The following is a 27330-nucleotide window of genomic DNA, read 5'->3' on the forward strand; positions in this document are numbered from 1 at the left end:
CTGTACAATAGGGATAATAGTCCTGCCCTGCCTCTCAGGGGCATGTGGATTAAGCTCAGATACCGTGGGAAGGGGGACAATGTACTTCCCTATACCAGGCACAGGACAATCCCCCAGAGGGCCAAGGAAGCGTGGAGGGTGCCCAAGAGATGATCGTTAAGACTAACGGGGTGGAATTAAGACAGGGAACCTTTGCCCCCTGGCAGATCTATTAGGCTGCAGAACAGTCCCGCGAGAGTGGGGGGGCAGGCGGAAAGTCCATTGTTAGCTTAGGCAATTTATAATTGCAGTAACACCTACCGGGCCCCAGCCAGAATGCAGGAGCCTGCCGGGCTGGGTCCTGGACAGACACGTTCCCTGCCTTGCCGAGTGTATAATCTAACCAGGCCAAGGGCGGCAGGGGAAACTGAGGCACGGAGCGGGGAAGTGACTTGCTTAGGGAGTCTGTGATGAAGTAAGGAATTGAATCAAGGTGTCCTGAGCCCCAGGCCAGTGCTCTATCCACTAGACCATGCTGCCTTGTGGGAGTGCTCATGGAAGGCATTAGGAGAACTCATAGCTCTTTGTCTCCGAAACGAAACACCTCTGAGCCAGTCAGCAAAGGGTGTCGCTGGCCTGCGGGATATGGGGACCCAGCGAGCTACGCTGCACCCTGGCATCGCCGCTGCATCCTCTTACTGGAAGCCGGGTGGGGAAGCTGCAGGAATCCGAGTCACGCTGAAACCTGAGGAAGCAGCAGCTAGAATACGGGGCAGGCCCTGAGTCAGAGCCGCAAAACCTGCAAGGAAGGGGGGCTTCCAAGGGAGCTGAGCTGAATGCAGCGTGTGGGTTCGGGCTTGGCTTGGGGGGGTCACCCGGTGGATCGGACGCTTACAGGCCCCCGGGGTCTGGGTTTGAGTCTCAAGGGCTGTGACATGCAGGAGGCCTGAAGATGCTGAATCACTTTCATGGCTCTCTTTGTCAGTTTCATGCTGGGGCAGGAAGGAAGTCGGGGGTGCGGATGGGAATCGATCTGTAAAAAAAGGCAGGAAAGCTTATGGTGACCAGATAGGGACAGTCCCGATTTTTGGGTCTTTTTCTTATATAGGCTCCTATTACCCCCGACTCCTGCCCCCACCCCCCACCCCGATTTTTCACACTTGCTGTCTGTTCACTCCAGCGAAAGCCGGGCAGGACCCACAGGGGATCGCGTAGGGAGCTGGTGGTCTGAGCTCCCAATTCTAGCAGCTTCTGCACTTCACCTCAGAGCTTTGTCTTGGTACAGTCCAGTTCCCGCTGCCCCCATCCCAGGCCCCGCTGACTGGTGGAGAGAGAGGGGACCAGGTTGTTCTTTGTTTGCTTTCGAATATTGCAAGGCACTCCAGCACCACCGCTGCGGGGGTGTGTGTGTGTGTGTGTGTCCCCGAGGGTACACTACAAAAAATCTGGAGTGAAAGAGGTAGGGAGATTAGATTTGGGATCAAGAACCAGCTAGAAAAGCCTTCCCTTCGGCTACGAAAGCAACCAATGAAATAACCCCCACCCGCCTTGTGGAAGAGGGAAGGGTACGGAGCAAATGGGAGCGCAGATATCACAATGATTAATGGGTACCGCCGGGATAGACAGATGAGATGGGGCATGGGATAGACAGATTTGGGGTGGAGAGATGAGATAGATTTTGCCCTGGGACGGGCAGCACGAGCTTGATGTCCAAAGAAGAAAAAAATTGCAATCAGTGGGAGCTGGCGATGCAGAGTACAGCAGGGAATGGGGTGGTGAGACCCAGGGCGGGTACAGTCCTAAAGTGGTTGTGTCCCAGAGTCCCCGGGCGATGCTCTGCAACTGCTCCCTACGAAGCCGGTCAGGACTCTCGGGGAGCCTCCTCTCTCTGAGCAGACTGGCTCCAGGGCAAGACGCTTCCACGGCTTCACCGTCCCGGGTCTGACCTTGGAGCATTCAGCATCCTCTGCCCCTCCGTGCACTTCCCACAGTGAGTCCACCTGGGCGGGCTCCTGGGGCAGCCAGAGGGCCCTGCACCCCAACTCCGCAGCCAGACGTGACTCTCACCCAGCCAGTAACACAGAAGGGTTATTAGATGACAGGAACACAGTCTAAAACAGAGCTTGTAGATACAGAAACCAGGACCCTCAATCAGGTCCATCTTGGGGGGCAGGGAGACTAGACCCCGGTGCTGGACCTCCCTCCGTCTCCCCAGAGACCTCCAAACTGAAGCCCCCTCCAGCCCCTCCTCTCCCTTTGTCTCTTCCCCGGCCAGGAGGCCACCTGATCCCTTTGTTCTCCAACACCTTCAGTTGGCACCTTGCAGGGGAGGGGCCCAGGCCATCAGTTGCCAGGAGACAGGGTGTTGGCCATTCTCTGTGTAGACACCATCACCCCTGCCCTCTCGGGCCCTGCAACAATCACACCCCCTTATCCCACCTCCTAGATACTTAAGAAAGGCAAAGGGGAGACTGAGGCACCCACACAGTATTCGGAGAAAACATTAAGAACATTCCCACTTTGTCACAGGTTGCTATACCCAGCCCAGGCAGGCCTCTCCGAAGGGCCCAGTTCGAAGGCAGGTTCAGCCGCCTCTCCTCCATCCCGGCCCACACAGCAGCAGCTGGCAGCTTGGCACAATGACCAGGCCGGGAGATGGTGCCACTGGCGACAGGGCTTGGGATGTTTTTTTGGGGGAGGAAGGAGAGAACGGGGCCTTTGCAGGCGCCCCGGGGCCACAGCTGCTATTGCACGGGGGGCATCCCAATAAAGCGCCAATGGGGGTGATGCTGAGCCCCACTTACACGGTGGTTCCCAGCATGCGAATGCAGCAGCATTTTCCCCAGCTCCTGACAGCCTGCCCAGTCCCAATCTCCACCCCCACACTGCCTCCCCCTCCTCAGATCCACCCCATGGCCCTTCGCCAGCCAGCCCGGCACAACCCCGGCCCATGTCAATCACAGACCCCTCCTGCCCACCCCACAATCCTTTCCCAACCCCACATCCTACACTCCCCAGCCCCACACCAACTTCCCTTCCTCTGTGCCTCATGGCCACTCTCCCCACACAGTCAAACTTTCTCTCCTAGCTCCACCTAACGCCCCTAAACCTCCTCCCCACCCCAACACCCCCAAACACTGCACTCGTTACAGACCTCTTCCCCAAATCCACCCTACACTATATACCCCCACCCCTCACCGCCGCCCTCCACCCAAACATACCTGAATCCCCAACCCACATTGCCCACACACTCCTCTCCAGCCCCACAGCAGCCCCATGGACCCCCCTCCAGCCCCACACCACAGCCCCACATACCCCCTCCAGTCCCAAACCACAACCCCACATAGCCCCTCCACCCCCACACCACAGCCCCACATACCCCCTCCAGCCCCACAGCTCCCCATCTGCAGCCCCACATCTCCCCATCTGCAGCCCCACAGCCCACCCCCACATATCCCCCTCCAGCCCCACAGCCCAGTCCCACATCTCCCCATCTGCAGCCCCACATCTCCCCATCTGCAGCCCCACAGCCCACCCCCACATATCCCCCTCCAGCCCCACAGCCCAGTCCCACATCTCCCCATCTGCAGCCCCACATCTCCCCATCTGCAGTCCCACAGCCCAGCCCCACATATCCCCATCCAGCCCCACAGCTCCCCATCTGCAGCCCCACAGCCCAGCCCCACATCGCCCCTCCAGCCCCACAGCCCAGCCCCACACACCACCCTTTCCAGCCCCACATCTCCCCCTCCCCGCCCTGCACCCCAGCCCCACATTCCCCCCCCCGACTACAACTCCCAGGCTGCCCCGCGCGGCCGGGATCTCGTCGGCCCCCGCCCTCCCCTGACGCTCTCGCGAGATTAGCGGCTCCTCCCTGAGTCCCGGCCCCGGTGACTCCAGCTCAGGCCCCGACCCGGCCCCGCCGCCATGGCCGAGCCCAAGTACGCGGAGCTGCCCGGCATCGTGAGTGCGGGGGGGTAACTGGGGCGGGTGGTTGGGGGGCTGGGGGGAGGCAGTGAGTGGGTGGGGTGGGGTAACTGGGGGGAGGGTGGTTGGGCTGTGGGGGGAGAGGGTGGGGTAATGGGAGGGAGGTAGTGAGGGGGTGGGGTAACTGGGGGGGGCTGTGGGGTAACAGGTGGGTGGTTGGGGGGCTGAGGGGGAGGCAGGGAGGGGGTGGGGTAACTGGGGGGCTGGGGGGATCTGTGGGGGGAGGGTGGTTGGGGGGCTGGGGGGAGAGGGGTGGGGTAACCGGAGGGAGGCAGTGAGTGGGTGGGGGTAACTGGGGGGCCGTGGGGGGAAGGGTGGGGTAACTGGGGGAGGGTGGTTGGGGGAGCTGTGGGGGGAGAGGTCACTTCTGTCCCTGGAGCCCCCTGTGCTGTTGGGCGCTCCCCGCCAGTCCCCGGTGCGTGGGGGATGTTCCCGAATGGGGTATTGCGGTTTGATGCGCGTGAGGGGGTGAAGTCCCAGCCTAGCTCCCCCCAGGGCACTGCTGGCCCGAGTGCTGCTCTGTCTCCTTCTCACGGGGCCCGGCACTTCCCCTGGCACCTGATTTTAGACCCCCGGACTCCCTCGGCGCCAAGCTCTGGGGCTTCCCACCATTCTCCTGGGAGCTGGTTTCCTGGGTCTCCCTTCCCACCCCGTAAACACCGGCGCTTGCGGTTCCTGCTCTGGCGTGTCAGAGCGTCCTTTGTACGAGGTAAATGGACCCTGAGCACCTGGAGCGGGTTCCACGGGTCATCAGGGAGGCAGTGTGGCCACGCGGCTAGAGCACCGGACTGGGACCCAGGAGACTTGGGCTCTGTTCCTGGCTCTGCCACTGGCCTCCTGAGTGTCCTTGGGCAAATCGCTTTCCCCTCTGTGCCTCAGTTTCCCATCTGTACAATGGGGATAGCAACCCTGCCCTCCTTTACAAAGTGCTTTGAGGTTTCTGGATGAAAAGTGCTGGATAACCACTAGGGACTGCTGTCTGCAGAGACACGTACAGAACTGCTGGCGTTGCTTAGTCTAGCTCTGGGGTGATGTTGTCATGGGTGGAAACAATAGGATGCTGTTGCTAAGATGTGTTTGTCATGCAAATCAGTATGTCCTCGTTATAGGGTTACATGTGTCTGTCATTTGGGTTAGCCCAAACTTCAGAACGTGCAAAAGATTAATGATTGGCAGTGCCAGGCACCAGCTGGCACAGTTGAGGCCTTCCGCCCCCAAATTTTAGGAACTGCATCCCTTTATGAAGGAAGCAACGTACTTCCTGGATGTTCAGTACCCCCAACAACCCACCTTTTAAGATCCTTGGGTCCTACACGTGCCCATCACAACGTGTGGTGTCCTCGCCTAGTGCACCAAATGCCCCAGTAGCATCTATGTGGGTGAAACGACACAATCGCTACGCTCTTGAATGAACTGGCCCAGAAAAATGATAAAAGACCCACCATCTCACCCGTGGGTGAACACTTCTTCCCAAAGCGATCCCTCCAGATCTGGTCTTGTCCTTGAAGGAAACCTGGACAACATCTACAAATGAGGAGCCTGGGAGCTTAAATTCATAACTTTGCTAGATGCTAAAAATCACAAACTTAATAGAGACACTGGCCACTTCACCTTGAACGGTCCCTTGAAATAAGTGCTAACTACCTTGTATTTAGCTGTGACGCTCTGAGTACATTTCCCAGACCTGAAGAAGAGCTCTGTGGAAGCTCGAAAGCTTGTCTCTCTCACCAACAGAAGTTGGTCCAATAAAAGAGATGACCTCACCCACCTTGTCTCTCTAATATACTTCCTGGAAGCAGACGTGTTCTCTGTGTACCTGGCGGTGTGAGGCGGGCACTCACTTTGGGTGCTGTTCTTTGCAATAAGAGCTGCGTCTGTCCAGAACTGCCAGCTGTCCTGACTAAAACGCATTTGTGCTTCTAGGCCAGGAACGAGCCAGATGTTTACGAGACTAGCGATCTCCCAGAAGACGACCAGGCGGAGTTCGATGCGGTAAGGTTGTGTGGAACGCAACAGCTCTCTGACTAGCGTTGTGGTTGGAGGGCAGTGATAAGTGGGTGTGCCAATCCCAAATCATTTCCAAGGCTGCTTTTGCCCAAATGACTCCCGTAACTGTGCCGTATTGGGTGTATACTCCAGCAGATCTGGGTAGCAGAAAGCTCATAAAATGGTACTGTTTTCAGAATAGTTCCTAGCAAGGAAGGTGCGACAGTCCTCTTCTAGAAATGCTGCCCCCATAAACATCTGTTAAATCCTTTTCTTGGCCTTTTCATCATCCCAAAGGAGAACGTGCGTAAGGCTTTGGGGAAGGAAATCTCTGAAGAGGCCCTTTGCTTTTCTTCATCACTTTCTTCAAACTGGAATTGGGTCTAGTGGCAACTGGAGAGATTATCTGCTTTAAATACAGTTGAGCTTGGTAGTCAGAAAGGGACTGTTCTCCCTTTGACGTGAGGTGCTCACCACGTTTGTTTGGTTAAATGCAAGATAGTGAGGTGGGAGTGGGTTAAAAATCAGATGACATCTTGGCATTTTATTTAGCCAGGGCTAAGCAATGCAGTGTTAAACATGGAGGCAGGCTCTGTCAGCGCTCCCGGCAAATGGAAAATGTTTGCCAGAAGCCCTGGTGTAGATGACTAGAAATGACAGCTGGCCAAACCCGGTCCTGAATCGAATGCGTTCGCTTTCTGATACGAGAGCAGCTCTGACGCTGCCGACCGTTCTTCAGTGATGCCTAATGCACTCCCGCGCCCCAGGAAATCCACACCGGGGATTTGTAGCCTGCATGAGGCTGCCCAGGGGAAAACGCCGTCTGAAAGCATCCATTAAACTCTCAGCGTTTGGGTCTTGCGCCTCGTTTGGCCTGAGCCCATTGTAAAAGCAAACTGTCTAACATCTCCTCGCTGTGGGGAGCGCAGGGTCTGTTGAACCTTCTGCGGGAACTGTGCTCAGCAGGGGAATTGCAGAAGGTATATTGGCCTCATGGCGTCTTGCTTTAGAAAAGGGAGTTTTCAGGGGTGGGAAGGAGCTGACTAAAACGCCCGGGAAATGCAGGCTGCAGGCACTGAGGGAACACTAGAGGCTCAGGGTTGAAAGCATCTCAAAATAGCAGCAGGAATGGGCGTGCCCTGGAGACAGTCTCATTAACTGGACCTGGTCGGTGAAAGCCAGGGCTGAATGATGGCTTTGCCTTTGTCATCCCTGCCCTCAGATCAATGCTTACGTACCCAGGGGTGGGGCGGATCCACCCTGATGGGAATGAGAGGCCGGGGGCAGGTCGCTGGCCCTTTCTGGGCCTCGGTTTTCCCAGCTGGAAAATGGAAAGGATCCTTTCCCACCGCCCGGGGTAATGTTTACAAAATGCGTTGCAATCCTCTGGCGATCGGTGCCCTCCAAAGCACACTTGGTAGCTTGAGAGAGAACGGGTGAATTTCCCTTGCTGAGCAAAGACCAATGTCATACAGGTGATTTATCATGACCTATCGCCAGCTGGGAGTTCAGGGTTCTTTTTAGTGCTCTGCCCTGCTTTCAAAGTCCTTTTCCTCCCAAGTCTCAGGCCTCTGAGTCGGAAGCCTTTAGCAGGGCACAGTTTAGTCAAGGAGTAGCTGCCATGGCATGGCCTAGGGTTGTGGCATCTTGTTGCGGCCCGGAGCTGCGCCCGGCTCGGGTGCGAGAAGGATTGCGGTCTGTAGCGTTTGGAATCTTGCTGGTGTTTCCGGTGCAAGTGACTAGACCAGGAGCTGGGAGAAACATCGCCCGGTTTTGATTGAAAATGAGCTTAAAAGTAGCAACCCAAGTTGGAGACACTTCTGCAGCAAACCTGGAAAGTAGGTCAGCACTTGGGGGAGACGTGGGTCTTTCTGCTCGAATCAGCGTCAAGGGTTTGGCTGATTCACAGGAGCAGACAGAAGGGGCGTTAAAAGAATGTTCTCCAAGGTGGGGGCGGTAACGCGAACACCCTGCGTGGCCATGTTGTGTAGCACCCACAAGGAAGCGAGGGGGTTCCCTTCTCTGCAGCTCTCGCGGCTTACCTGAGGGTTTAACGTAAGCAGGAAAGTGGAGCCGTGAGGACTAGACTGGCTTACAGATACGGGGTACCGGTGGGAAACAAAGGCGTGTGCGCATCCTCCACCAGCCTCCGATGTAACGAACCGCTTCCCTCATTAGTCAGAGGTTTAGCTTTCGCAGTGCAGCGTGTTCCCCCCGGTGCCCTTCCCACTTCCTCCAGCTCGGGCTTGGATCTCTGCAACGAAGGGACCTCACTTAGGGGTCTGGTCAATTGCCTCTTTGCTCCGACTTTGCACTAAGGCTTCCCCCTTCCTTAGCTTCCTGGCTGTCCTGCCATCTTCTCGGGCTGCGACTCCTTCCCCTCCATCATGTTGTCACGGACTCACAGATCGTGCCCACTCTTGGCCCGTGTGGTCCGTGGGGGGTGCCCCTTTCAGTGCGACAGCCCTTCTCGGGGGTCCACTCTCTCTCGGGGTCAGGCCCCTCCACCTTCTGGAGCCGCACCTCTCTGAGCCTTAGTACGTCTGTATCTGCCATGGGCCTCCTCAGGGAGTCCCCTCCCTCTGGACCCCTGGGGCCTCCACCCCCGAAGGGGTTGATGCAACCCTGCTCTCTAGCCCAGAGCGACTCTCAGCCAGTGTAAAACAGGAGGGATTATTGAGCATTGAACTCAGCACAGGAAACTCTCAGGGCCTCAGGCCTGGCCTCCCTCAGCCCAGCACATCCCAGTCTCTCTGCATCCAGGTGGTCTCTGCCTGCTCCCCCTCTCTAGCCCCGAGCCCCCCTGCTTCCCAGCTGGGCATCTGCTATCACTGGCCCCAGGACCCGCCTCTGTCCATTGTCTTCTCTCCAGGTAAACAGGGTCGTAAACCGGGGCCTCCTCTCCCCTCTTCTGTTCTCTGGCCCCCCTCTGGCTGGAACTGGCTGGTCAGATCTTGGGGTCCTCTCCCCGCAGCCCATTGTCCTCCCACTGGCCAGAACCGGCTGCGACTCCTGAGCTGGGCCTCCAGGTAGCCAAGTCACCAGTCACTGGGGTGTCCATTCTCCAGGCCATCGGCTGGGGTCCCAAGTTCCCTCTCGGGTCCTCTGCAACAACAAACTCCCTCTCCCCTCACCTCGTTAAACCAGTAACAACCAGGGAAACTGAGTCCCACGCCCACTGCATGCAAACCATTGGAAAACAAGGAAAAAACAAGAACCTCCCCCACTTCGTCACTCATGTACACTGAAGGCAAGCGCTGTCGGATGCCACAGCTCAGCCTTTAGACTCTCAATCAGATGCCCCTCTTGCTTAGCCCGACTCTTTGCTACTCCGTTGTGCTGGAATTTCCCTGAGCCCTGGGGTCCGCGTGGCGTACAGGGGCAGCACTGAAGAAGCCCTGTTCCCGTGCGTGCCAGGTTACATGGCAGTCAGATAGGTGAATGGGAGCTGTGGGTGCCCAGCAAGGTGCCCCCACGTTGATTTTGTCGCTTGCCTTTGGCGAGAGGGTTTGGGTCACTCGGGCTTTCTCTGGGCAATGTGCTCTGCAGTGAGGCTCCAGATGGAAACGCCTTTGCAGGGTGGCTGGGAACTGGCTTGGCTTGGCACACTCAGTTATCATCGGCCTACCTGCGTGGTGCTGTGTCCGGCAGTGTGGTCAGTGTCTGTGTTTGTGTGGCGCTCGCGATTGCTGCTGGCATGTTAGCCGTTTGAGTTGGCGCAGTCAGGAGACCAGGGTAAATGAAGGTGTAAACTCACCACGCTTCTGGAGGCTGGTCAGAAACCAGGCGAGTGAAATACGGAGCAGGCCCCGACACTGCTCCGTACCCGATGTGCAGGGCAGGCAATTCCTCTGCAACCCATGGCTGTGTAGCCACCCCGGCCCTGGCACACGATCCTACTCGAGAGCAGGATTTCACCCAAAGAAACGGCCCGCTTCTCCCAGGTTCCCTCTGCCGTGCTGGGTTAGAAACGGGCGCCGAAGGGCACGGGGTGGATGCTGGCCCATGTGGGACGGCTGTTTCCCCAGGCCTGCTACTTCGCCCCTGGGCGCATCCCCGTTGTAGAGAACTCCACAGAGCTCGGCCGTGACTCTGAAGTGGGAACTTCCCACGTGGAAGCACAGTGGTTTTGTGGTTGCTCTCGCCCCGCCTGTGTCGAGGCCTTCAGAAGCTGGGATGGAGACCATGCCCCATTGGGTGGCCCCGTCTCTCTTGAATGGCCTCCTGCCTGTAGCCAATTTGCCTCCATACTCCTGAGGTCTCCCCCAGCCTGCCCTAAGGGGGCTAAAACTGAGCCTGTGCCCAGCCCCACGTCCCTCTCCAGGTGAGCAGCGGGAGATGCCGCTCTACCCTGGGAGCTGACTCATTGTCCTGCTGAGCCTCGAGGGAGCCACGCCCAGGGGCCGGTTGGGCCAATAATCTGACTATGAACCCAGCCCCGGCATTGTAGAATAGAGACCTGACCTGTAAATTACACACCCGTATTAAAACAACACACACTCAGACGTTTCTGCCCAAACCCAGGGCTAGCGGCTCGTTTTTCCCCTGAAGAGGGCACCTGCACTCCTAATATGGCCATTTCTATATTCGTTTCTATGTAGCTTTTAATTGGCTTATGAAATTCATTTTCCTGGCTGCATAATCTGATCCAGCCTCCACGTGTTACCCCTGCTGCAGCGGGGATAATTCGGTTTTGAATGGCTAAGTCTAATGTCCTTTTCTCCAAGATGATCCTTCCCAGAACAAGCTACGGGCCTTTGCTGGCTTCGCCGCTGGCAAGGTTTGGTGGTTTGCAGTGGGAATCGAACAATCTCGCGACGCTTGGCCATGGTGCTGCTTTTGGAACCAAATCTGTCCTTGCACCTGTGCTGAGAGGTTGCTTGAAGCGTGGGGCTACTTTCACTGGTGCTCTGTGCTCCAGGCTATTCCTGGCTGCAGGAGTTAAGTCCCCAGTCCCCATAGGCAAGACATGCTTGACTCTGAAGCCTTCAGGCTGCTTTTATCCTTAGGAGCAGATGCATGTTCTTCTGAGCTCCAGACTTAGTGATTAAAGCCCAGAGGTTTTCGAGCCCCGCTGCCTTGTTCACATTCTTCCGTTTCCCCTTGCCCATTTTGAGCCCCGCATGCGTGTTACCCAGAGTGCTGCAGAGCTGGTCTCTTGGTAAATAGATCTCCCCAGGACGGTTCTCGCTACCTCTGGACCTGAAAGCTGCAACGTTATCGCTGAGACTAGATCTTGGTTCAGTGGAATTCCATTTCTGCCGTCCCTTTAAACCAATTTCAGCCCGATGTACTAAATGAGATTCCAAACCCGGGAGCCTGAGCCGCGTGTGCAGACGCGAGACGCCCCTTTCACCGTATGAATCCAGGGCCGCTGACCGGATGAACGTTAACTCTAATGCAGTAACGCCCCGCGGCAGCGCCCTGCTGGCGTGCTCTACGGTGTTTTTATTATTGTCTGCTCCAAGGGCTTAAAAGAGAGACTAGATTTAAAAAAATAAACAAATCAGCCTTGAACTCAATTTAAAATGAATTGTCCCAGGTGAAAATGCCACAAACGGTGTCTGAATTGGGGACTTTCAACTAGCTTAAGTTTTTCTCCCTCCTCTGCTAGCAACAAATTAATTCAAACAGCAGCCTCGGCCCGAGTCAGTTGGTAGCAGCTGCTGTGAGCTCTATGCCCGGAATGGCACCTTGGCCTGCTTCGGAGAAGCCTGGCTTCTCTGGGCGTCTGCGACTGGCGTCTTCTATTGGCAACAGGAATTAATGATGCTGGAGAATTTCCAGTTGCCTCCCTAGCTAGTGCACTTGGGGCATTGCAGTGAGTGCTTTCGAGCGCAGCCCATGGGGCGGGGCCGTCCCTGCAGCTCCTCAGACAACCCCTCTCGTTTTGGGGTACCAGCTCAGACTGCTTTATTGTGTTGATTGACTGTTGCGCAGTTGAACTTACCTGAGTTTTCCTAATGCTCTTCCCCCCCTGCCTTTTCACTACCTTGCCTGGATTCTAGTTTGCACAAGTAAGACCATTACAACGCTTCTCTTTTGCATGCTTTGGAATTTGATTTTTGCATGCGGGTAAATCTGCACCGCGCTTTGTTGTGAATGTAGCGAAGAGTTTTAAATCCCAGTAGTTAACCGCCCCCCTCCCCAGGGGGGTCTGATTTCAAGATGATTGTTGGGTTAATCAAGGTACGGGTGTGAAATTGGCGGGTGGCCCGGGGCAGTGTTCTCTCTCCCCGCACTAAGGCACGTAGCCGGAGCAGAGGAAAACGAGGAATTGGACGTTGGTTTTAGCAGGAGGAAGGTTTGGTTAACGGGGATTTCTCGCCCAGAGTGGGAAGAACAAAAGGGGAGCCTAAATCCAGGCTAGTGCACCCGCACGGTGCCCTGCCGGGGGCTCTGCTGGCTGTGTGGCAGGCGCCCCGGGGTAACTGGCATGAAACGGAGCAGACTCGCTGTCCTGCTCTAATACAAAGGGGTGTGCCGGTCCCAGAATGCAATGCAGCCTTTCAAAGATGGCACCCAGCCCAGGTCCCCCTCCACCTCCTGCCATGGTTACTGCAGCCTCCTCTTCTCTGACACCTGCACCCTCCTGGGACGCTTCTCCTCCCGACCGTGCAAACTAACCATCTTCCTCGCCTGGGAATCGGGCCACGTGCCCCCCTCCCCCGAGATTTCCCACTGCCCCCCCACCCCCCCACTTCGAGTTCAAGCCCCGTGGGCTGCTGTCCCTGGCCGGGCGCTAGCCCTCGCCACGGAGCCCCGTGGGCTGCTGTCCCTGGCTGGGCGCTAGCCCTCGCCCGGTCAGCCGACAGCTGCTGTTCCTGGCTTTCCTCATCCTACCCCCTCGGGCGTCACGCCGGAAACGCGTTGGTAAGATGCTTGGGGCTTGGCTCTCTGTGTCGGGAGGCAGCTGGCATTGCTATGACGACACAACCAGACTGCTTGGGTCAGACTGTAACGTGGCATGCTGGGACCTGGAGCCTGCGGGCTGCTTTACTGTGAAAGGCGAAGGCTGTCGTCTGGCAACACGGTGATAGAGAATGAAAAAAACCCCTAGAAATCCCGTCCTCTGGTGAAACAAATCAGACTGAGGCCTACTTAACAATTCTGCTCTCCAGGTGCTGCCATGGGGAGCCCAGGTGACAGCTGGGGCAGGACACAGGGTCTTTACTTTTTTTTTTTAATCTGTCCCTCAATTTGTAATTCCTGCAAGTTGGCCCACTGGGGTCTGTGGGGGCCCGGCGTTGGGGGTGGTTCTGGCTGGGCGAAAAGGACCCTGTGTTTATTTCTGACAATCAGAACCAACAGTCAATCAGGGGGTTTAATGACCTCACGCTAAGGGATTAGCGTAACTTCTAGCCTGTGAAATGAGCAGGGGTAGAGCCTGGGTATCCTGGCATGCCCTGTCTGGCCACCCCAATCTCTGGGGGAATCCTCGGAATGATGGAGGCGCCGTGTGGGGCCCACTTTCCAATCCGCTGGTTGCTCTGTTGGTTTAATGGCAAGCGTCTCTCCGGGTGAGTACGTTCCCGCTGCAGGCTGGCTGGGCGCTCTGGAGGTGAAAAGCCCACCGTATCCTTTTGGACTAGCTTTCCCTTTCATGTCCCCCTGTTTTCACGGCAGCGCCAGGAGCAGGCTCACCCCGAGGAGGAGAAATGGTGCTCTTAATCCCTTCCTCCCCCGAGAAATGACTCGCGCGCCTCACCGGCTGGGGAAACACAGCTCTCCCTGCGGCTGTAGTGGCTCCGGCCTTTGTCTAGGAGGTGGAGGGTGTTTCTCCGCATGTCATCTCCACTGCGGAGCATCCCGTGAGCCTGTGTCGCTCTGGCCTCCAGCAGAAGTCTCCTCTCCTGAGGAGCGGGCATGGATTTTGTTGTTCCAATGGATCTTTACAACTAAAACCCCTCGCCCCCCCCTCAAAAATTTCCAGATGGTAGCCACCGATTCTGGGAGAGAGTCTGGTCTACTGGTTAGAACAGCGGGGGCCCGGGAGCCGGGTGTTCACAGCTCTTAGACTGTGACTGTAGGCAAGTCAGTGCCCCTTTTCGTACCTCCCTCCATTAGCCCCATGGGACATTTCGAGGGAATGGGGGGTGTTGTGTGCATCACACCTGAGATCGGCAGTTGCTGTTGTGTTACCTCTGGGAAGGGCTTGGGGGTGATGGCCTGAGGAGAAGGTGCGCAGGTCGGGGGTGGGCCAAAACACCCTGCCAAAGGTGCCTCGGAGGCACCTCTGATTAGCTTGCTGAAAGCTGGAACCTTTGTTCCCAGGTCCTCAGTGGACGAGGTCTCAGCGTGGGCCCCAGATGCCAGGCGGAACGACCCTAGTTTAAGCCATGGCTAAGTGCTGCTGATCTCTGAGGGCATCAAATGGTCCCTCTGACTTCCCCCCTCGCTTTGGTTTGGCCGAGCAGCGGCTGCCCTCCTGGGCACTCAGGGTGCGGATCCAGGGTGGCCTCGTGCTCCTTGCTCGACTCCCTTGTCTGCGGGAAGAAGCAACCCCAGCGGTGAGTGCCGCTAAACCACAGCTCCCCTCGCCTGGCTGATTGCAGTGTGTGGCGCCAGCCAGGTGCCCCCAGCAGCAGCATGGACCTGCTGTCGCTTTGTCCCTCCAGGTGGCCAAGTCAGGCAGGTGTCAGTTCGGAGGTTTCCCTCTCCGCTCCCCCTCCCCAGTGTCTCAGGCTGAGGCCTCTTTAGCATCTGGCTAAAAGTCCAAAGGAAGAGTTTAAGCCCGAACTGTTGGAGGCTCTTAGCCGAGAGCTGGGGGGCACCTGGCCCCACGCCACGGGGGTTTCATCGTCCGCAGACGGGTGCCGGATCCATTTCAGGCTTTGGCTCTCTCCAGTTCTCTGATGTCATGTTTCCAGGGTGTTCTCAGGAGCTGGGGACTCCGCTGGGGTCAAGCTGGTGCACAAGGCAGGTCGGAAGCCCCCCCCTGGGTGTCCTCTTCATCTTTTCTGTAGACCTGCTCCTACCCCGGCAGCGGGCACCAGATACGCCTGAAGGGGGCCGGGCTGAGGGATGGGAGAGTTGCCCACCCTCTGCAGAAGGCAGGTGGTGAGGGCGTTGGAAAGAGAACGCTGGTAGGAAACCCCTCCCAGCCTCCCCAGGGTGAAGCAGTACCTCTTGGCAGTCCAGGTGCGAGGCGATCTCGTGCTATGCTCCATTCCAGTGGCTTGTAGAGCAGGTAACGCCTAGCCCCCTTGACCAGCCGCACGCAAGCCGGCTAGCGGAATTAGTAGCCAGAAGAAGGTATCTCCTTAGGGGTCAGGCAAATGCACCCCCCTTTGGCTTCCCCCCCCCAGGATTCAGGTGCACTGCTTGGTGTTCACTGAGGCCCCATCTTGGTTTTCACCCAGCTGCCCGGTTGGTTGGCTGAGGTGGAAGGAGGCCAGCGGTTTGGCTCCCGGTCACTTGGTGAAGGATTAGGCGGGGCTTGAACCCAGGTCTGTTGTGCCTCTAGACCACACCCGGCCTCCTGCTGCCCTGGGGGAACAGCCGTCGGGAGGGCAGCAGAACAGAGAGCAGAGGGTGCAGAGACACTGGGCACCAGCAGCTCCCTGCCTGGCTTTCCTGGGGCTGGCGGGATAATGTCCTCCAGACCACAGCTTCAGAAATGGACTCCTAGAGATGATGGGGGTGGGCAAGGCAGAGAATTTCCCTGCTGCCCAATCCCCTTTGCTATTAATGGCTTTGAAAATGTCAGCCTAGCTGCCCGCCTAGGCAGAGGGGCTGCTGTGGAAAGCCCCTCCCTGCTGTGCCCTTGCATCCGGGCGCCTGCCTATGAGGGCGTCTCCTCCACCGCGATCCCTTCAGCTAACCTGGGTATTTGTCTGCTATTCCCTGAGCTGAGGGGGGGGAGACCCGTCAGACTTTTCCACAGCTCCCCCTCAAACGCTCCTTCCCGTCCCGCTGCTACCAGGGGGCACCATCCGCCGTTGCATTTCAGTGATCTAAGCCCCCGTCCGTGCACACGCCAGCCCGGGAATGGCCAGCCGTTCAGAAGCATAAAGAGCAGTTAAATTCGCTGGGGCCCCGCAGCGGGAGACGATGGAGCCCCTGGGCGCGCTCTGCCGGCGTGACTAACACACGGGTGCCGCTGGCTGAATCCCGCTGCTCCACGTCTGTCCTCTCCGAAGCTCCCCATAACCTCGCAGCTCCTAGGAACGCGGCAGTGGTGCTAGCGAACTCCCCTGTCGTAGGCCGGCTGCTAGCTTTGCGAGGGGGGGGTCCGTGCGTGGGGACTGTGTAAACTGGTGTGTAGTGCATGTGACAAGCTTCTAATACGATTTTTGTCTTTTTCTCTCCCCCCCCCCCCCCCCCCCCCATCCCCTGCCCTCCTAACTTTTCTTTGACTTTCTCACCTCTGGGAAAACACAAGGAGCTGGTAAGGAGCCTGACCTCTCGTCTGCTTGAATGTTCTGCTGAGCGAGCAGCTGCTGTAACCTTTTGTCTTTACCGACCCTTGCTGCCCCGCCCCCCTCCCCTTGCTGGGGGTCCCGTAGGCAGGCTGTTCCCATCACTTCTAACCACTGGGCATCATTACTCCCCAGCCCGAGACCGGCGGCTCCCAAACGCTCGCAGTTCACGTTCTGCCTTCAGAAATCGCTCTGAAGTCAGTCGGCCCGTCAAGCTCCCGTGCGGCCTGCGGTTTGGGAGCCCCTGTCCCGGACGGCACAAAAGCTCCGAGTCACCGTTCCTAATCTCAAATGGCCCAGCCAGCAGTCCCGAGGCCTCCTTTCCCGGCGTTCCAAACGCGCCCCAGCCGGTCCTCGCAGCCCCGCGTGCTGGAGGCTGAATGCTGTAACGGCATCTAAACTAGAGCAAACCCGGCTTCTGCCCCCCCGCGTTCCAGGACGGGCTGGAGAGAGCAGTCCGGGGCTAGCTCTGAGGAGCGTCCCCTTCATTTCAATGGCTGCTTGGTGCAAGTCGGGTCCAGTGGGCGAATCCATCTTGAGGGACTGAAACTGATCGCTGCCCCTTGACTCCCCAGGCCTGGCCCGGGTCCCCGTTGTGCTAGGACCGGGAGGTGGCCCCTGCCCCAGAGACCTTCATGCTGCTCATAGCAGATTTTTCCAATATTAATAACTTGGCTGTTTAAAAGAGTGCCAGCTTTAAAGCCTTCAGCCCATTCGCCGTAACCTAGCGCGAGCAAGTGTCTCAAACTGGACAGCTCCCGGGGTTTCCCTCGAATGGCGAGATTCAGCCCAGCGAGACTGGCCAGGGCTGAGGTCGAAATGCCCTAAAACCAGTAGGCACCCTGGCAGATTCTGAATGTGGAGGGACCATTCCCCAGCGGGGGCAGTTTGGGTTTGTAACCTACTTCGGGGGTCCCTTTGTTTAAATGTTAGGGGGTTTTACAAGCCAGTTAGTTACCGTGGAGTGCAGAGCAGGGCAGGGTCCCGGGCCCCAGGCCCCCGACCAGGCAGCCCCGGGCGAGAGATAAAGACAAAAGGTTTCTCTTTAACCGTGATTAACCTGCCTTTGGTGTTCTCCTAGCACTAACCCCTAGGCGGGCGGGTTTCTGCCTGGCACTAACGCTCTCTGTGCGCGGGAGAGGCTCTGCTCTGGGCCTGACGCTCTGAAACTGCCTGATGACTAACTCACCCTCTGAGCACTGAGCAAATCCAGGTCAGCAGCCCCCAGCCTCCGCACAAATCCCTCCGCCAACATTCAGGCCTGCGTCCGAGCCTAGGCCAGTGCAGGAGGGCTACCCTCCTGTGCCTGCGTCTAGCGCCCCCCTCCTCCCCCCAGGGCCTGCCCCGTCTCCTAATCCCTGGAGTGCTCCATGCCCAGGGGCTGCCCCGTTCCGCGAGCCAGGCCGATCGCCAGAGATGGGCTTGTTCCCAGTGCGGAAGTCAGTCTCATCATCCCAGGGCCGGCCCCCTGCGGGCCGTTAGGGGCGAGCCGAGGGCTGGGCTCCGTGTGCCGAGATCGAGTCCTGCGCTGGGAGGCAGGAGTCGTAGCCGGAGAGTTTGCTGGGGCTTCCCTCCTGATCTGCCGCGGGGGCAGCCCTCTCTGCAGCTCGGTGCCCCAGCCGTGTGCTCCAGGCCGTTTCCTTCACCCCGCCCGGCCTGGGACTCTCCAGACCTCTGGGGTCGGAGCCCCGGTTCTTTTCATGGCTTCAGGGCGATCCAGCCACCTGTTCAAACTGAGCTGCCCCCCTGTCGCCTGTACAGGCCCAGGGCCGGCAGCTGGGCATGGAGCAGGGGATCCCACCCGAATGCTCCCTGCGGCTGCAGGGCCCGGTCGCGCTGGCTGGGGGCAGCCATGCGAAGCGACTCCCCAGTGAGCTCTGAGCAGGACCGGCCCGGGAGGAGAATTGTGCAGGGACCCCTAGTGAGAGAGAGGGCAAGACAGGCTGGGGTGAGTGACCCCTGCTGGTCGCACAGGGGATGCGGCCCAAGAGGCTCCTCTAGCCCTCGGGGGGCCACGTCTCGTAAGGAACAGCTCAGCAGGTCTGTGATACCGAGAGCCAGTCACCCCAACCCAGGGTGACCCGTCAATCCATGGCCACGTCCCGCTGTCGGAAATGCAGCAGGGCGTCAGCCGCTGCGTTGACCGTCTGCGTCTCCTCTTCGTTGCACCACGGTTTGGGGGGGGGGGGGGGGGCGCGGGCGGGGGCGTTGAGTGAGCGTTCGCAGCCTGGCGGCTCTGCTCCCTCTGCCTGTTGGTTGGGAGCCCCGGATCCCAGAGCAGCGTCTTTGCGGGTAAAACCCTCCCCAAGTCTCCTGTCGCTCAGAACGGCCAGTCTGCAGAAAACGATTTTCTGTATTGATTTTCGTGTCCGCATTTACAAGAGAGCCAGCCCTGCAAGCCCACGCCCCGCGGGGCCGCCCCCTGCGGTCCTCTCGCGGCCCAGGGCTCCTGGCGAGGCTCCACAGGACTGGCTGGCGCTAGCGAGACCCAAGAGCATGTTAATGTTCTCCTGTAGCTCCCCCCCCCAGTGATATCAGAGCCCCCCTTTATCTGCAGGGACTTCGGAATAGCCCCCGAAACCTTGGGCCAGAGGCAGGGCCTGAGCTGAAGGCTTTGAAGCTGTGGGCATTGAGCAGGCCTGGCTGGTTTGCACACCTGTCACCAGGGGCTATTTAAAGGGGGCCCAGCCGGGCCCCGGCCAAGTTATTAACATCTGGTGGACTCTGCTCCTCCCCGGGGCGAGGGCAGCCGTGCGCTCCTGCAGCACTAAGGGCCCGTCGGAGGGCGGGGGTGTCCCTAGGGAAGTGCTCTCAGCTGTTGGGGGAGGGGGCGGGTGGCCCCGGGGTCTCTAACGCTGGCCTGTCTGCGCAGGAGGAGCTGACGAGCACCAGCGTGGAGCACATCATCGTCAACCCCAACGCTGCCTACGACAAGTTTAAGGACAAGAGAGTGGGCACCAAAGGGCTCGGTAAGGCTGGCCCGGGGGGGCACCCGTCTCCTGCATCGCTTGGGAACGGTGGGAGGGGAGGCACCAACCAGAGCGACTGGCCGGTGGCAGAAGTGAACCGGAGGCGTCGCTGTTGTGTCCTTTGATTGGTTTGCAGGTGTGGGGGGGGGCACCTAGAGCAGCACAAGCTGCTGCCTCCTGTCCTACCCCAGCTGCCCCAAGTCCTTACAGAGAGCCGGGGAGCACTGAGCCCAACGGGGGAGCCTCCCACGGGGGTCGTGGCCCAGCGCCCAGCCGGGGGCTGGTTTAACGTCTCCCGAGCAAACTGCTCTCTCCTCTCGCTCTGCAGACTTCTCGGATCGCATCAGCAAAGCCAAGCGGACGGGCTACGAGTCGGGGGAGTTTGAGATTGTAAGTAACCGGCCTGGTTCTGTCGCCGTCCCGCTCTGAGGTGCACATGGAGAGGAGGGTACTGGGCACGCTCAGTGGAGAGAGAAGAGCTGAAATCGGCACCTTCGTCCTCCCGCGCGTCCCCCGAAGGGAAGTTAAACCGTCCCCCGAGCCCAAGGGCCCTGGAGGCCAAGCTGGCCCCCCCCCCCCCACTCCTGAGAGGGGTCTCGCCACTCCCTCCCCTGCTGGCTGCCTGGGCAGGGACCGGACTCCACGACCTTTGGGCCCAAAGCGGGTGTGACGGGCTAATGCCCCTGCCTGCCTGTAGCTGGTTCTCGAAGGCTTTGGCTGCTTGTCACTGGCCTGGGGGGGAAGGAAATGCCCCTCCCTTGGAATAAAACCCAGCCGTGGTGAACCCCCTGGCTCGGCTCCCCTCTGCCTGAGTGAGTGTCGCCCACTGGGGAGGGGCTGGTAGTCACAGCCCCTCCTGGGAGGCCGAGGACCAGGAATTATGGTCACCCTGACGCGACGACGCTCCAGCACTGGGCAGGGCATCAGGACTCCTCGTGGCTGCTGGTGGGGAGTGTGTGGCCATCAGGAGGTGTGAATTTGGCTCGCTCAGCTTCGGCGGGCCCATTTCAGGTCCTCCTCAGCTTTGAGGCTGGGTTTCCCATCAGCCTCCGGTAGAGAGGCACCCAACCCCAGCCCGCCACCCCCGGGCCTGCAGAGAGAGCCCTGTGCAGAAGCCGATTCCCTGTTGCAGGGTTAGAATTCGTTGAACCAGAGCGGAGGGGCCATGCGACCTAAACCCCTCTGTGTCGTTAGCTAGGGGAAGGCATTGGTGTGAAAGAGACGCCCCGGCAGAAGTACCAGCGGCTGCTCCATGAGGTTCACGAGCTGAGCACAGAGGTGGAGAAGATACAGGTAGGAGCCACCTTGGGCGTCGTGCGTCGCCCCCATCGGGTGAGACGTCCAGGCTGTGTCCCTCCAGTCTGGTGGGCAGAGCACTGGACTGGGACTCGGAAAACCTGGGTTCTGTGCCCAGCTCTGCCACTGACCTTGGCCAAGTCACTCCACCCCTCCGTGCCTCAGTTTTCCCATGTCAAACAGGGAGCCCTTTGAGATCTACGGCTAGAGCCGATTGCTCCCCGCCCGTGCCACTGGCTGGGAGCAGAATTGTCAGAGCCTTTAGCTGGGAGGCGGGGGGTCCCCGTGACCGCAGAGCCCCACGCCCCGGCTGTAACGCGGCAGCGTCTCCCTCTGCAGAGCACCGCGAAGGAGTCGGCGGCAGAGGAGAAGCTGAGCCCCGTGGCGCTCGCCAAGCAGGTCGTGGCCCTGAAGCAGCAGCTGGTCTCCACGCACCTGGAGAAGCTCCTGGGGCCGGACGCAGCCATCAACCTGACTGACCCCGACGGAGCCCTCGCCAAGTGAGCTCGGGTCGGCTGCTTCCCCGTCCCAAGTGTCCCTCAGCGAGGGAGCGTTTGGAGCTGGGACGTTCCATCCTCGGGCTCAACCTCCTTTGTGGCGACTTCTCCCCGTAAACCGGGACCAAATCCCTGCTCTGCCGAGTGCCCGAGGCCGTATTGTGCCGGCAACGTGGGGGTGCCCGGGGTGGCGGGCGAGAGAATTCAGCCCCAGCACCTCCTGCTGACCCCTGGGCAGGTGTGCGGGGCTGGGGCTGGGAGGGAGCGTCCTCTCCTGAGCTCGGCGCCGCTGATCGGAAATCAGAGACCGGCTGGCCCCCCACCCCCGGGGTGCTGCAGTCAGCCGCCCCTCAGCTCCCGGGGGGCAGGAGCTGCCTGCGTCTGGTGGATGATAGCGTAGCTGTTCACCACGGTGGGGATGGGGAAGGATGAAAACCGAGGCCGATGGATGAGAGATTGAATCCACTGGGCTGTAGCTGCCTTGGAGAGCCCCGGGGGTGGTCGCGGCGAGGGGCGTTAGCGGGCATCACTGCAGCCTGGCCCCTTCGTCGCTGTGCCCACGAGGCTGGCATCTCCGGTCCCCGTTAACCCCGCCGGAGCAGCAGGGCCCTGTTACCTCCCAGCTGGCGACCGCCACTCGCAGGCCCTGGAAACCAGCAGGGTCTCTTCTGTTTACCAGGCGCCTGCTCATTCAGCTGGAAGCGGCTAAGAGCGCCAAGGGCACCCCCGGGGCAGGGAAGAGCCCGTCGAAGGCCCCTGCGCCCGCAGGGAATATGGTGACCTATGAGCTGCACTCGAGACCTGAACAAGACAAATTCTCTCAGGCTGCAAAGGTGAGGCTGGGGCGGGTCTGGGTTTGGAGTTGTCTGCCGGGCAGCAGTGGCCATGCGACAGCAGAGCTGCGGGCAGGGCTGGGCGCCGGGAACTCCTGGGATCTACCCCTGGCTCTGGCCTGGGCGATTTAGCTCTTACATCACTTCGCTGGCATGCCTCAGTTTCCCCATCGAATGCTTATTTACTTGCCCCCTGGGGGAGGGGGGTGCTAATAATTGACAATACCAGCCAAGTTCTTGTTTGAAAACCTGCTGCTGAGCCCATAGTAACATCAGCGGGAAGATCTGTGGGGCAGGGCCCCTCTGTTCTGTGTCAGGGCACAGGGGGGACCATGTGCAGATGGTTATTTCTTGCCTGGCCTTTGAGCTGGAAACCAGGGGGCCTGTTGGGTCAGACTCTGCCGTCCCCCTGCGCAGGGAGGGCCCGGGAATTCAGAGGCTGTGACGAAGGGTCTGGGGGCAGCAGGGAGAAGGAAGCGGGGGATGGCTTCTCGCTCTGGGGTGCCACAGCTCAGCACAGGAGCGAGCTGCAGCCAGCGACTGCCCTGGTGGCTGGATCGCACCTGCCGGCGGAGCCTTGGGCAGCCGCTGGGCCCGGGCAGCTGCTGGGCCCGGGCAGCCTTGGCGTCTCTTGCTGCTCGGCCGGCGCCTCAGCAGGCCGGCGCGGAGCTCTGAGCGGCCACCTGGCTGGCTGCCTGCCTGCCTGGGCTTTCTGGGCAGCGAGGCGCTGTTCCAGCACCCCGTGCCCAGCCTTGCGGGTCGGGGAAGCAGGGCATGCTGGGGGCGTCGCTGACCTCTCCTCTCCCCGTTGATCTAGATAGCGGAGCTGGAGAAGCGGCTGAGCGAGCTGGAAGCGACGGTGTGCTGCGAGCAGGACAGCCAGGTGAGCGCCCTGCAGGGGGATCAGGCTGGGGCGGCCGTCCAGCCCCCCCGTGCCTGGCGTGGGCATAGTGCCCAGGGCCGGGCTGCTCTGAAATTCAGGCTCCCGGCTCCACACGCTTGCATTCTCTCTTTCTCCTAGAATCCCCTGGCGGTTGGGCTGCAGGGAGCCAGCCTCATGGTAAGCCCGAGTGCTGGGGCCCGGCTGGGGAAGGGGGTTTGTTACGGCCTCGCCGGTGTCCTGTGGAGCACCGAGACCCAGGGGGGCTGTGGGCCGAGGTCCCTTCCCGGGCCGGAGGCAGCGTTTCCGAGAGTGGTCTGGGGGGATGCAGCCTCCCCTGGTCTCAGGTGGGGCGCCCGAGCCCAGCTGGGCACGGTGCAGGCGGTGAACTCCCGCTGGCCGCTGCCCGGGGTCGGCATTCGCGTGTTTCAGCCCGTTCCTCCCGCCTGCCCGCAGGAAACCGTGGAGATCCTGCAGGCCAAAGTCAGCACCTTGGACGTTGCTGTGCTGGAGCAGGTGGAGGCGAGGCTGCAGGTGAGCAGCTGAGGGGGGAGGATAAACTGGCAGGCCCCCACCTCGAGCCTGCTCATGTCGCACCTGGGCAGCTCTGGCTCCGGGCCAGCCACCTGCCCTGGGGTGCGGTGACACCGGAAGGCGCCCGGCGCTGCCAGCCCGGCTGGTGGGATCCAGGGGCTGGGAAGGACCCGGCTGTGCTGGGTGTCTGCACAGGGCGCACCTGGCAAATGCTTCCCCTCCGCTGCCCTGGTTCTGGGGGTCCAGGAGCACGGGGCAGCCCCTAGCCCCAGCAGGAGGCAGCGGGTGGCGTGGATGGGTGCATGGCACAGAGGTGCCGAGGGACCCACCTTGCCCCTGCTGAATTGGTACCATCCTGGCTTCTGGCCCAGCCACTGCGGGGGGCTGTGCTGCCAGCTAGTGGGCAGGAGGGGGACTGGCAGGGCAGGGCAGGGGGCACCTGCTCCCCTAGGATCCTCACGTCTCCTTTTCTCCCCCAGAGCGTCCTGGGGAAGGTGAATGAAATCGCCAAGCACAAAGTGGCCGTGGAGGACGCAGACACCCAGAGCAAGGTCAGGTCGCTGGAGCCCCGCCAATGCCCTGGCAGCCAGTGCCGCCCTGCTGCGATCATCTGCACCCACACCCCTCCTGGGGTGCCCCAGGCCCTGAACCCATCTCAGGCCTGGCATGGCTGGCATCACCAGCAGAGGGGGACTAGGGTGGCACAGGCTGCTGGGGGCTGGTGAAGGGGGGCGGGGATGGCACATGACGCCCGGTACGTTGGGCTGCCTGTGAGCTGGGGGGGGAGGGTCAGCGTGGGCCTTGGAGCCGCCCCGTCCTCTGCCTGGCACTAACCCCACCCCCCATCTCCCCTCTGGTGCCACCAGGTGCATCAGCTCTATGAGGTCGTGCAGCGCTGGAGCCCCATGGCCACCACCCTGCCCGCGCTGGTGCAGAGACTGGCCACTGTCAAGCAGCTGCATGAGCAAGGTGAGGGGCAGGGGCAGCTGCAGGGGGGAAAGGGGCTCTGTGCCCGTCTGCCCCAGGGCGGTTCTGAGCTGCTGCCTATTGGCTCTTGTCCCTTCCAGCCATGCAGTTCGGGCAGCTCCTGACCCACCTGGACACCACCCAGCAGATGATCGCCAACTCCCTGAAGGACAACGCCACGCTGCTGACACAGGTGGGCATCCCAGCAACACGCCCTTCCCCCAGGCCTGGGAGCGAGTGAACCCCTGGGGGTCCCCATGCCGTCCCCTGTCCCAGTGCTACCCGCTCTCTGTCCCGCAGGTCCAGAAGACCATGAAGGAGAACCTGGTGGCCGTGGAGGAGAACTTCGCTAGCATGGATGCGCGGGTGAAGCAGCTCTCCCAATGAGCCCCGCGGACCCATACCTGCTGCTGGGGGGGGGCTCGCCAGTCCCTCTGCCACCCTGCTCCCCTCCCCCAGCCCCTGCCCTTCTGTGGGGGGAGGGGGCTCTGCTGCTGATGACCCAGGGTGAGGGGCAGAGCCCAAATGGGGGTGGGGCTCACGCTCATCAACCTGTACAATTATTTACTATTAAACTCTGTCTGCTCGCACGCCTGGCCCTGCCCCTTCCTGCTTCAGGGGGGCCCGGCGCCCGGCACTCGCCACACACCGCAGCTTTTAAATACACATTTTAATAATTGATACAAAACACCCCAAAATCCCGGCGGAAGAGCCAGCGGCACTCGGCCCCCAGCTGTTAAATTAAGTGGCTCCCCAGGGGCCGGTTCCAGCGTCTACAAAAGCAAGGCCCCGTCGGTGAGGGGGGGGGGGCGGGCCCAGCCCCCGCTTTGCATAATTCCCACCAGCTGCCTGGGAGCGCGTAGTGTGGGTGGGCGGGCGGCACGGCCGGGCCCCGCCAGCCGCCGGACCTGAGTGTTCTCGGAGGAGTTAAAAACAAGGGAAAAGGGGGCTGGGGGCCTGGTCCCTCCCGGTGCCCCAGCGTCACGGGCCAGGCGCCCCCAGGCTCTGCCCATGCCACGCTTATTGCTTTGTACCGTTGCCCGGGAGGCTGCCCCCCGGCGAGGGGCACAGGGAGGTTTTTGGTGAGCGGGACATGCGGAAAGCTAACCCCTGAGGCGTTCCTGGCCCTGCTGAGACCCGCAGGCCTGAGGTAGGGGAGGAGCCCTCCCCCCCACAGCCTTGATACAGGGGGGGCGGGCAGAACGGCAGCAGCTGGGAGCAGCCCCGGCCTGCAGGGGGCGCTGCCCCGGCTCCCTGGGATTTCACTGCATTGCAGAATGGCTTCAGAAGTGCTTTGGCGGCCACAGCCCGGCACTGCCTCCTGCTGGGCGGAGCGGTAAGTGCCCATTGCCAGCAACGGCACCTGCGCCGGGCCCCTCACTGTCCACAGGGTGCCCCCGGCCGGGCCTCAGCTCGGCTTCACCTCCCCTGGGTACCTCTGGGCCGACGCTACGTCACCAGCTTCCTGCGGCGGTTCTTGGCGGGGCGGCCAGGCCGGGGGCGCCGCCCAGGGGCACCGTCCTCCTGCAGGGGTGAGAAGGGAGGGTGCTGCTGGATCGATCCCCGCACTGGAGCAAACGTCTCCCCCCAGGGAGGAGTCAGGACCCCAGGGCTTGTTCTGGACTCAGCCCCTCGCCAGCAGCTGTTGAATGAGATAGATGAAGGGGCCCAGATGCCCGGGGGGGGGGGGGGGCACCTATTGCTGCCCTGCCCCGCCCACCGGTGGCACTTACGGTGGGGACGGAGCCTGGCTCGGCGGTTGGGCCCCTCGCTCGTGGCGTCTCCAGGCGGGTGCTAGGCCGGGGAGCGCTGCAAAGACAGAGCACGTCAGGGAGGAGGGAATGGGGCAGATGGCACCTCTCGGGGGGGGGCAGGGCCACAGGATCCCAGGTCGCCCCCCACTCACCTGACCTTCCTCCTCCGGCCCCGGCGTGACGGGCGCAGCCTCCCGGGGTTCCCCTGCAAAGACAAAGGACGTGGCTGGGTCGGGCACTGCGGTGGCTCCCCCCCTCGCCCCCCAGCCAGTCAGAGCCTGTGCCCAGGGCTCTCACAAGAGAGCTGAGCCTGCCTCAGCCCCCCCAGGCGTGGGGAAGGGCAAGATCTGGCTCCAGCCCCTGCCAGAGAGGCCCCCTGGTCCGTACCTTTATCTCCTCTGCTTTGCTGGGGGCCAGCGGGCCGGCCGTGCCTGGCACCAGGATCTCACCGTTGCACCTCCAGGCCGGGTGGGGCGGGTGCCCGGAGGGTGCTGCCTTCTCGCCTGGCTCACCCGCCTGCCCATTGAAGTGCCGCCGGCTCCCCCAAGCCCCGCGGCCCCGCCTGGCCCCACGGCGAGGGCTCTTGGTTCTGCGGGGGGCTGCCCTGGGAGGGACATTGCCGTTCAGCCCCTCCCCGCTGCGCCGGGCCCGTTTCAGGGGGGTCCTGGAGCAGGGGGGTCCTGCGGCGCCTGTGTCCAGCTGGCCCACGGGGGTGGCAAAGGCCAGCGCTCCCTGCTGGCCCGGCCCAGCCAGCTCCAGGGTGCCCATGGCCGGGCAGTCCATGGCCCTGGGCACTGCAGGGGAGTCTAAGGCACTTGGCAGGGCGGCGGGGGCAGCGTCCGTGCAGAAGGGGGCGAAGGGGGCCGGCGGCTCGGGCTCCGGGACGCTGGGCGGGTTCGGGGAGGGACCGTCGCTCAGTGCCGGCGCCGGCTTCTCGGGGGCACCAAACCCGGGGCTGAGCTGCCAGGGGAGGAGAGGGAAGAGCCGTGAGGGGGGCAGGCCTGGCACTCCCCCCTCCCGGAGCCCTGGCCCTGGCCCTGCCTGGCATCTCCAGCGGCAGGACCCCAGGGGAGGGGACCCCGCCCCCAGCTCCCCACTGCTGGGAGGGGCTTCAGCTGCTGACCTGGCTGGCTGGCTGCATATGCAAATTACATGTGAAAACATTTGCATCGTATGTCCCACCCGGAGCTGCCTAAACCACTGTCCGTCTCCCCCATGCAGCCCCCCC

The 27330-nt window shown here is 61.0% G+C and overlaps 2 protein-coding genes across 4 annotated transcripts; one reads left to right on the top strand and one right to left on the bottom strand.

Annotated features, from left to right (window-relative positions):
- Positions 1–3823: 3823 nt before the first annotated feature.
- DCTN2 (dynactin subunit 2) lies at positions 3824–24938 on the top strand. 3 transcript variants are annotated; one of them, XM_034757781.1, is made up of 16 exons: positions 3824–3942; positions 5890–5958; positions 11961–11969; positions 16337–16342; positions 19246–19342; positions 19671–19732; positions 20537–20635; positions 20978–21138; positions 21815–21968; positions 22786–22851; positions 22990–23028; positions 23305–23382; positions 23862–23933; positions 24249–24351; positions 24450–24541; positions 24649–24938. In XM_034757781.1, exons 1-16 carry the CDS (start codon positions 3907–3909, stop codon positions 24733–24735), a joined length of 1230 nt encoding a protein of 409 aa, XP_034613672.1. In that variant the 5' UTR covers positions 3824–3906; the 3' UTR covers positions 24736–24938. The 3 variants fall into 3 exon arrangements, with proteins under 3 accessions (XP_034613672.1, XP_034613673.1, XP_034613674.1); XM_034757782.1 differs by lacking the exon at positions 11961–11969; XM_034757783.1 differs by lacking the exons at positions 11961–11969; positions 16337–16342.
- A 65-nt stretch (positions 24939–25003) lies between these two features.
- On the bottom strand, positions 25004–27062 carry MBD6 (methyl-CpG binding domain protein 6; the record flags this gene model as incomplete). The annotated part of the gene is given in 4 exon segments (XM_034757784.1): positions 25004–25872; positions 26082–26157; positions 26255–26307; positions 26490–27062. Coding segments are annotated over 4 exon segments (777 nt in total), but the record flags the coding sequence as incomplete, so codon positions are not given.
- Positions 27063–27330: the final 268 nt, after the last annotated feature.

The sequence above is a fragment of the Trachemys scripta genome, unplaced genomic scaffold (genome assembly GCF_013100865.1).
Source record: "Trachemys scripta elegans isolate TJP31775 unplaced genomic scaffold, CAS_Tse_1.0 scaffold_42, whole genome shotgun sequence".
Classification (NCBI taxonomy): Eukaryota; Metazoa; Chordata; order Testudines; family Emydidae; genus Trachemys; species Trachemys scripta.

Coding starts and splice junctions, on each gene's coding strand:
- DCTN2 (XM_034757781.1), top strand. CDS start 3,907: ATGGCCGAGCCCAAGTACGCGGAGCTGCCCGGCATC. Junction 20,636..20,977: donor CAGAGGTGGAGAAGATACAG/GTAGGAGCCACC, acceptor CTCCCTCTGCAG/AGCACCGCGAAGGAGTCGGC. Junction 21,969..22,785: donor AATTCTCTCAGGCTGCAAAG/GTGAGGCTGGGG, acceptor CCGTTGATCTAG/ATAGCGGAGCTGGAGAAGCG.